The following is a 10,144-nucleotide window of genomic DNA, read 5'->3' as shown; positions in this document are numbered from 1 at the left end:
CTATGGGACGCCGGGACGTGACCTCTCCGGCAGGCGTGATGATGTGACGTCATAACGCCTGCCGGAAGTCCCGTCCCTGCGGCTCGCAAGATGGAGCCCGAAGAGGAGGAAGAGCTGCTGCCTGCCGCCACAGCGCGGATTAGGTGAATATGATGTTTGTTTTTTTAGGGGCACCTCTGGGGGCATTATTAGTATATGGGGGCTCCTCTGGGGGCATTATTAGTATATGGGGTCACCTCTAGGGGCATTATTAGTTCATGGGGGCACCTCTGGGGGCATTATTAGTTCATGAGGGCCACCTCTGGGGGCATTAATAGTATATGGGGGCACCTCTGGGGGCATTATTAGTATAAGGGGGCACCACTGGGGGCATTATTAGTTCATGAGGGCCACCTATGGGGGCATTATTAGTATATGGGGGCACCTCTGGGGGCATTATTAGAATATGGGGGCACCTCTGGGGGCATTATTAATATATATGGGGGCACCTCTGGGGGCATTATTAGTATATGGGGCACCTCTGGGGGCATTATTAGTATATGGGGGCACCTCTTGGGGGCATTATTAGTTCATGGGGGCACCTCTGGGGGCATTATTAGTTTATGGGGGCACCTCTGGGGGCATAATTAGTATATGGGGGCACCTCTGGGGGCATTATTAGTATATGGGGGCACCTCTGGGGGCATTATTAGTATATGGGGGCACCTCTGGGGGCATTATTAGCTCATGGGGGCACCTTTGGGGGCATTATTAGCTCATGGAGGCACCTCTGGGGGCATTATTAGTTCATGGGGGCACAGCAGGGAATCCTACATACATGCTAGAAATGTGCGGACCCTAAATTGTTTGTCTCGCAGGTTCTGAAAAGATGAAACGTATCTGAAAGAAATCATCATGGCGGTCTGGGCCGGATGGAGAGGGAAAGGGAAAGTGACGCCTCAGATCAAAGAAGACGTCACCTATGAGTCACTGTATGACCGTTTTCTTATTTTGTAGAACATCATTTAGTAGGGGCGCCCCGAGGTGATAGCTACTACATTATCTGTACTCAGAGATATCACTGTGTTATCTGTGGTGTTACATAGGACTGCAGGTGACATCTACATTATCTGTACTCAGAGATATCACTGTGGTATCTGTGCTGTTACATAGGACTGCAGGTGACTACTACATTATCTGTACTCAGAGGGATATCACTGTGTTATCTGTGGTGTTACATAGGACTGCAGATGACATCTACTACATGATCTGTACTCAGAGATATCACTGTGTTATCTGTGCAGTTACATAGGACTGAAGGTGAAATCTACTACATTATCTGTACTCAGAGGGATATCACTGTTATCTGTTGTGTTACATAGGACTGAAGGTGATATCAGGTGACTTCTCCAGGTTGCAGAAGTTCAAACTTCATCGTGCCCTGCTGACAGTTTTTTATGGGACTTGTAGTTTTGCAGCATGTGGCTCTTCAGGTTGCAGCACTACAACCCCCATCGTTTCCAACTGGCAGTTTATGATGAGAGTTGTAGTTTTTCAGCTGGAGAGTCAAAGATTGGAATACAATGATTAGACAATGACACAGTACAGTCCATTATCTATAGGGGGCAGTAGTGCAGTACATGAGGTGGAGGCAGTGGCAGTGCATTAGAACATGGTGGCACATTAGAGTAATTGGATATAACGTTAGATATGACTTTGCCTGATCGGGTGAGATGGGGGGCCCCGAGCTAACATTTTGCACCAGGGCCCATCAGCCTTTAGCTACGCCCCTGTGTGTACAGTATTGAAAAAAAAAAAAAAACTGAAATGTGACTAATACAATTAAAAAGGGGACAAGTCTTTTTGTATACATTAAGGTATGTTCATGCTTGTTTGTATATGGCTTATCCAAAGAGAAACTCGTGACTGAACAACTCAGAGCTGAAAAGTTCTTCTTTTAACATTTATGGCACCAGTCAAGAAAGAATGAAGATTTTCTCAGCTACAAAGATAATGTTCTGTAACCTTCACTCCTAGTGCATTTTTTTTTTAGGAAGTAACTTGCCAGGAGAGCCATATTTTCTAAAGATCACAAGCACCTACCAAATTACATGTAGACGTGTTACAGTATGCTTAGCCATATATATATATATATATATATATATATATATATACACTAAAAGAAATGACTTACAAATGTTGCTCTCAGCTGTAAGGGCATGTAAGTAAATGTGGTTTTCCAATACAAGATACAGGATTCTGATATAGGATACAAATCAAGGGAAGCCACAAAATTTTTGCCATATAGAATTCAATCTTAGCGTAGCTTCACACACACCGTATTGCAGCGTATTTTCTGCTGCGGATGTGCAGCCGATCCGCAGCAGATTTGATCTACATAACTGGGCTCAGCATCAAATCTGCTGCAGATCTGCTGCGGATCCCGTACGTGTCAATGCACCCTTAGGGAGATAGGGGCTAGAAATTTGATTAAAACAAGCTAAAATGTTATTCTATTTAGCAAACATAGGAACTAAATATAGGAAATGTAAAATCCTGGGAGCAACGGAGCGGAGGCGCAGCCCTAGCGTAGTGCGGCTTGACTCAGTTGAATCAGGCTGCACTAGGCTGGTTTGTCATTAGGGGAAAGGGTTAACTGGTCAGGGTGGAGGAGAGAGAGTCACGTGGGAGGAGGCGTTAGGTGGGGTATAAGAGCTGAGGCGGGCGGAAATACGTCACTGCCCGCCTAGTCAGGAAAGTGAAAGTGTGGTGAGTGTTAGGGGTAGTGAAAGCGAAAGTGTGGTGGTGCTGTTAGTTAGTCATGTCGCTGGAGGCTTTGCTGGCTGCTGTCAGGGCTGCTGCACTGAGCCATGGGGAGGAATGGGTGCAGCGTGCCCTCCAACCAGCTTTGTCCGGGCCCCCTGGGGATGTGGTGCACCCCACTCCTCCGGTGCCGACCCCTCGGGTCAGCACCCGGCGCTCACGGCCCCCTGCCCGGCTGAGCCCTGAGGACTCCCAACGTGTCCGGCGCCGCATAGAGAGCCCCCCTCGGGACCCTCGGGTGTCGTCTGCGCCTGTCAGATCTAGCAGGGGACGCAGCCGCATCGGGAGGAATCTCGGCACGCGGCGGGACCAGCCCTGCCTGCTGCTTCCCCTTTGGATATGGCGGCGCCCTCCCCTGATGGGACCCGGTCAGGGGAGCGAGCCCAGCACGTCGGATCGCGGCCGGGCATTGCCTCTACAGTGGTGCGGCCCCCCAACAGTGTCAGTGGGATGACTGCGGCCTCCCCCGGTGACGACCGGCCGGGGGAGCGGATTGCGGCCTAGCACGGCCCGTTAACCCCCAGACCTCAGGATGATGGTGGCGGCTTCCCCTGGTGAGGACCGGCCGGGGGGCGGAGCTCGGCGCAGCGGAGTGCGGCCTGGGGCGGCCCTATCCCCTGTACCTGTCAGTGTTGCTGCGGCCTCCCCTGGAGGGGACGGGTCCATGAGGCAGAGTCGGCGGCCCGATCCGGGGTCCAGGCGGCGTGGTGGCGAGTCCCGGCGGCCCTTGGAAGTCCAGAGGGCCATGGGGGATGATGTCCGGTCCCCCAGTGATGAGATCTCCCTGCGCTGCAGCCCGGGAGAGAGGAGCTGGCAGTCTTCTGCAGCTGTGGTGTCCGGATCCGACGTCTCTCTGCTGCCCCTGGTGGTAGCTGCTGGTAGTGCAGCTCAAGAAGAAGGGGAATGGTCTGAGGAAGATGAACCAGGACTAGAGCGCCCTCTGCTGATGACTGCTGGAACTGCGTCCTCTGGGTCCACGGCTGCTGGGGTGTCATCCCAGGGACAGCCAGGTGAGATTTTGGGGTTTGGGGGAGTGGGGAGGGGGGTACGGGGTTCGCTTAGTGGCGCTGCGCAGCTTGCGGGGGGGGGGGCAGGGACCTCGCTTTGGGTCAAGGGGCAGGTCAGGCAAATCTGGCGCCGAGCGTATTGCGTGGGGGATGGCGGATCAGGGGTGCCGGCTGTGGGGCAAGGGGTGTCTTTGACACTGGCGGAGGGAACTGGCTCGGCGGTGCCTGCCGCGGCACCGGGGTCACTTGCGGTGTCGTTGCCGCCGTCTGGGGCTGGGGGTAGCGCCGGGAGTGATAAGGGGACGGAGTCTGGCAAGGCGAAGGCAGTGGATGAGGTGCGGCTGGCGGATGCTGCCCGGGGGGAAGTGTATGTGTGCTTTGAGGGTTCGTTGGGAGCGCATCTAAAACCGGAAGTCAAGGAAAAGATCTGGAAGGACGAGTATGTCGAGATCTTTTCCCTGCTTCCTTTGGAGAAATTTAATCTAGATAGGGTTAAGCCGGATGACAACAAGAAGGAGGACGAGGAGAAGCGACGTTATCGCTCGATCCCTCGCACTTTTTCTAATTAGTTGCAGGCGTTTGCCATTTTGGTGAGCGTTGTGGGGGAGAAGGCGCCAGAGCATTGTTCCGCGTTGTTCGGGTATATGGACTCCATTGGGGAGGCCTACAGGGTGTATGGGGGGGTCGCCTGGCTGCGATATGTCGAACAATTGGCTTCATATGCTGTAGGTGGTGGGTGGGGGCATGTGTCTTATGTTTTGTTATGATTGTTTTGTCGTTTCAGGTCGGGTGCCTCTGGCTTGGATCTTCGGACATTCATTCGTGGTTCAGGGGGCACGACGGGCGGATGTCCGGTCGGATGGCCGTCAGCTACGATTCCACAAGTCTGATCTGCTGGTGCGGTGGATCGGTTTACCGGGTTTGCTGTGGGGAAGGGTGCTTCCTGAGTTGGAGTACTTTGCAAGTATGGACAGATATCCGGACATTTTAGTTTTACATGTCGGGGGCAATGATTTCGGGGTCCGGCGGTCTCGTGATATTATTCGGGACATCAAGCTGGATCTGTTGAGACTGTGGGTGATGGCGCCTGAAACACTGGTGGTCTGGTCCGATGTGGTTGCCTGGCGGACTTGGCGGTTCGCTAGGTCAGTAGAGTGGATTAACAGGGCACGGGCCAAATTGAATAAGGAGGTTGGGAGATTTGTGCGCAGGAATGGGGGCATAGTGGTGCGGCACAGAGACCTGGAGGGAGCATCACCAGAGTTAATGGACTCAGACGGGGTACATCTTAACGATGTGGGCATGGACTTGTGGATGCTGGGGTTACATGGCGGCCTGGAAATGGCCTTGCAGGTCTGGAGGGACGAACAGCGCTAAGGGGTCAGCGCAGTTCGCCTGTGGCGGGGTAGAAGGGGGCCCCTTGGAGGCAAATTGTAGGTGCATGAGTGGGAGACATGCATCCAACTGGATTTATGGTGGGTCTTGTCGGGCAATAAGCCCACAGGGGAATTGGTGCCTTTGGGTCGGCGAGTGCGGCTGAGGGCAGAGGAGTCAGAATGAAGTAAAATGGGGTCTCCAAGGGGACCTTCTACTCCAGGTCAAACTCAGGTCCCTACACTGTGTGCTGTTATGTTGAGTTTATATGTTTTATGCACAATTTTCTGGGTATGTTATTTATGATGTTTATTGGAAATAATGTTGGTATTAATAAATAGGGCCAACACAGCCTTTTTTCCAATATGCTGGTTGTGTCTTTACTGGGTACGGGGGGTAGTGTTCGGAATTGGGGATGAACCCTGGGTGGGGAGTTGGGGTATTGGTAAGTTATGGTGGTACTTAGGGAAGCCAAGTATATCATACTGCAGTCATGGGAGCAACGGAGCGGAGGCGCAGCCCTAGCGTAGTGCGGCTTTACTCAGTTGAATCAGGCTGCACTAGGCTGGTTTGTCATTAGGGGAAAGGGTTAACTGGTCAGGGTGGAGGAGAGAGAGTCACGTGGGAGGAGGGGTTAGGTGGGGTATAAGAGCTGAGGCTGGCGGAAATACGTCACTGCCCGCCTAGTCAGGAAAGTGAAAGTCCCACCCACCCTCCCTTAGTTGGTATTCCGTGGTCTATGGTGATCTTGGGTTGGCGGGGTAGAAGGGGGCCCCTTGGAGGCAAAGTGTAGGTGCATGAGTGGGAGACATGCATCCAACTGGATTTATGGTGGGTCTTGTCGGGCAATAAGGCCACAGGGGAATTGGTGCCTTTGGGTCGGCGAGTGCGGCTGAGGGCAGAGGAGTCAGAATGAAGTAAAATGGGGTCTCCAAGGGGACCTTCTACTCCAGGTCAAACTCAGGTCCCTACACTGTGTGCTGTTATGTTGAGTTTATATGTTTTATGCACAATTTTCTGGGTATGTTATTTATGATGTTTATTGGAAATAATGTTGGTATTAATAAATAGGGCCAACACGGCCTTTTTTCCAATATGCTGGTTGTGTCTTTACTGGGTACGGGGGGTAGTGTTCGGAATTGGGGATGAGCCCTGGGTGGGGAGTTGGGGTATTGGTAAGTTATGGTGGTACTTAGGGAAGCCAAGTATATCATACTGCAGTCATGTGTAATGTCACCTATATGGTGAAAAATAATATTTTAACATAACCCATAGCCTAAAGGGAATGTGTCATCAGAAAAATACATAGAGACATGTCAAAAGTTTTCATCGGTCAGATCTGAGTGTTCAGATCCATACATTCCAAGAACGTGTTGGGAAAAACGCACTAAGCACGGCAGCTCGCAGCTCTGTTTCACGTGATGAGTTGGGCTCCTAATGTAAGTCTATGGAGCCAGACTCTGTCACTGACACAGACCAAAAACTCGGACCGGGACCTGTCAAAACTTTTGACCACTGGGGTTAAAACGAAGCTAAGACTTCCTGTTATATCTGTGTTGATAAGAGGAGGCTGCTGTAAAGTGATCTCTACAGCATTACATGTGACACCAGTAGACAGAGGAGACAATAGCATCTCCCTGTGGAATGATCTCTTTACAGGTCACAGAGTGTGCTCAGTAATGTTTCACTTTCATCTCAAGGGGACAGAGTCTGTCTATTGTTGTCTTTGTTCATGAAGGTTGCTGTAAAGCATGTCACTAAATTCTGTTAAAAATTGGTCAGAAAAGATGACAGCCCCCATGACAATGTATAACAAGGTAAATTAAAAATACATAAAAAAATAGAAACAAATTAGAATTAAAGACCATGGGGGAGATTTATCAAACTGGTGTAAAGTAGAATTGGCTCAGTTGTCCCTAGCAACCAATCAGATTCCACCTTTCATTCCTCACAGACTCTTTGGAAAATGAAAGGTGGAATCTGATTGGTTGCTAGGGGCAACTGAGCCAGTTTCACTTTACACCATGTTTGATAAATCTCCCCCCATGTTTTAGTACAATGTAGGTGATACATTCCTTTTAAGGCTCCGTGCACATGGAGCAAAAGTAGCGGAATTCCGCCACTCGCACTCCTGCTCTTCCTCTCTCTGCACTGAAGAATGAACATGTTCATTCTTCAGCACGGGAAGAGGAAACGCGCAAGCCTCCCATAGACTCTCATTATAACAGGGAGGCTGGCTGCATTCCGCGGCGGAGAATTCTGTTGCAGAATTTCGCCACTTTTGCTCCATGTGCACAGAGCCCAAAGAGGTTGTCCAGTAATACAAATATTTATATATTTGTCATTCCAACGCTCATCAGAACTCCCCTACCACCACCTCCCACTCACCCTTTTCCTGGTTCTGACTTGCCACAAAGGAAATGTGATCTCATGCCAATCAATTGCAAAAGTTGTGATCCACTTCAGTCAGTGATTGGATAAGTAGGCATTTCCTGTGTGTCAGGGTCAGACCAGGAAGTAGAGAATAGTGGAGGTTAGGGGAAGGGCAGTTTTTGGATTAGGCCAGCATGCCCATTTATAAACAATAGTAGCCCTTTTAAGTTTACTGTAATATCAGATCATTACCAGGCATGTAACCTAAAGGTGTGTTAACACGGACAGATTTATCTGACAGATTGTTGAAGACAAAGCCAAGAATGCATTTGAAAAGAGGAGAAATCTCAGTCTTTAATTTATGACCTGTTTTCTGTTTATGATTCTGTATCACAGGGAAATCTACAGCTGCATTTAAGTATAGATGGTATCTCCAAATGGTAACAATTAGGGTAGTTGTGAAAGGAAATATCTACGGCATTATGTGAGTGATCCATGAGTAAAGGAAAAGAGTGCACAAAAAAATATAACATTTAGAATTTTTCCCCAAACTATTTGTAGTAATATCCATGCACATGCATACATTAAAAATGTAGAAATGCTGTATTTAAATATTCTATATTCAGGTAGAAAATATATATAGTCATATACATAATTCAGTACTGAACACATTTATCATTTCATCCATTGGGGATGGGTCTCTATTCTCTCAGACCCATAAGGGAGGACCTATTCTCTTGATTGATTTATGAATATTTCTGCATACAACATTTCATAGACGTGTGAACTTAATAGGTTATATAGAAAATGCTGCACATGAGCAAGGTCACAATTTCTGAAACTTATTGAATGAACATCTTAAAGGGGTGTTTATCAAAGAGGAATAGTAAATACAATGAGCTATAAGCAGTAGTTTTAGTAAATCCATTTTTAAGCCCCAAAAAACGATTCCAATTCCTTTTAAAATAATTGAAGTAAAAGTCCCCTTTTAGGGTAACTTCACTTTTAGGTCCAGAATTTTGTGATGATTAATAAGGATGTCATGATTATAAAGAAATCCAAGGGGGGCCATTACCTAGGTGTCACCCATATACCCTAATTGGATAGCAGATTTCTAGGTATCTGAGTTTCATTCTTCTGGTGTCAAGCATTATACTCTCTACAATAGACTCTCTGTCAAGAGTCAAACAATGAAGTTCTTTCAATGTTTAACCAAATTAAATTATTATAAATGTTGTTCAAGAGACAAATGTTGTTCAATTCAAATGATCAATGATGCATAGACCAAAAAGAAACCAATTTACTAATCCTTACTGTGATGATGAGGTTACCGATAAAAAATGACAAATTATAACCTACACCACTTGAAGGGGTTTACTGGATTAATAAAAAAAAAAAAAAACACTCACCTCTCCGGTGGACAAGCTGCTGCAGCCAATCATTGGCGTCAGAGGTCATTTCAAGAGAAAAGAAAAGAGAGCACAGTAACATCACTCGACATTATCCTGAAACTATCTGGTGCAATGGGGGTGCAGGTGAGGGATTAAAAGGGGTGACTATGTTGTTGATATTTTGTTTTCGTTGTTGATGTTATTGTTCTTACCCTGCCCTTTCCTTTTTCTTTTTTTTTAGAAGACCAGAAAAACCATTAAAACCATTGGCCGAGTGATTAAAAATTTAAAGGGTATCTTCATGTTTTTTGGATTCTAGAAGTTGGATGCAGCCCTAGGGAGTCGTGGAAAACATGGATACAGCCGTAGACATGACCATAGACTGTATGTATGTTTTCCTGGCAGCCCTAGAGCTGCATCCAACTTCTTCAACCACCAGGACAGAGAAAGAAATTAGCAGTAGCGGTAGACCGACTTGTTGAGTATGAAGTCAAAGTTTATTAGGTGAAGATTTATATATACAGTGGAAAAGATCATCCATCACTTGGATAGGTAGGTGTAGTATATTGAAAAAGGTCGGTATATAGGGAGTGGGCTGGTGTCAGGTAGATGAACCTGTTATGCCCTGCCTGAGACCAGACCACAGACCTTTTTCGATATACTATACCTACCCATCCAAGTGATGGATGAGTCTTTTACACTGTATAAATAAATCTTCACCTAATAAACTTTGACTTCATACAGAACAAGTCAGTCTACCACTACTGTTATTTTCTTTCTCTGTTCATGTTTGTACTTAACAAGTAGAGACGCCTGTAGTATCTAAAACACACACTCTACCTGTTATGAATACATTTCCAACCACCAGGGGTCTGATGCTCAGTGTTCAAGTTCGGCCGCACCCGAATGTTTGTCAAGTTTGCTCAACTCTAGCTGTGACTGATATATTATTTATTTTTTCTGCCTTTTTTGTAAAGAGAATAACAAAACTAGTAGAGGACGTTCCAGTGGTCCCAGGCAGATGGCAAATGAAAGAAGAATCAGATGGATCTGAGCATGCCTCGTGCTTTTGTTCTGAAGGGAACAGAACAGCATTCTTTTCACCTCTCCCCATACAGGACACACTCGGCCAAGCATCTTATTCATCCTACTTTCCCAATTCAGAGGCTTGTTTGAGAAAGCTGTTTTGAAACCAGT

The 10,144-nt window shown here is 47.5% G+C and overlaps 1 protein-coding gene across 1 annotated transcript; it reads left to right on the top strand.

The window, feature by feature from the left end:
* Positions 1-3,731: 3,731 nt before the first annotated feature.
* On the top strand, positions 3,732-5,245 carry LOC138796795 (uncharacterized). Its single transcript, XM_069976485.1, has 2 exons — positions 3,732-3,812; positions 4,594-5,245. The coding sequence occupies exons 1-2, from the start codon at positions 3,749-3,751 to the stop codon at positions 5,184-5,186; spliced, it is 657 nt and encodes a 218-aa protein (XP_069832586.1). The 5' UTR covers positions 3,732-3,748; the 3' UTR covers positions 5,187-5,245.
* The last annotated feature ends 4,899 nt before the right edge of the window (positions 5,246-10,144 follow it).

The sequence above is a fragment of the Dendropsophus ebraccatus genome, chromosome 7 (genome assembly GCF_027789765.1).
Source record: "Dendropsophus ebraccatus isolate aDenEbr1 chromosome 7, aDenEbr1.pat, whole genome shotgun sequence".
Classification (NCBI taxonomy): domain Eukaryota; kingdom Metazoa; phylum Chordata; class Amphibia; order Anura; family Hylidae; genus Dendropsophus; species Dendropsophus ebraccatus.
This window is presented reverse-complemented; position numbering and strand designations above follow the sequence as displayed.

Coding starts and splice junctions, on each gene's coding strand:
- LOC138796795 (XM_069976485.1), top strand. CDS start 3,749: ATGACTGCTGGAACTGCGTCCTCTGGGTCCACGGCTGCTGGGGTGTCA. Junction 3,813..4,593: donor GTCATCCCAGGGACAGCCAG/GTGAGATTTTGG, acceptor TTGTCGTTTCAG/GTCGGGTGCCTCTGGCTTGG.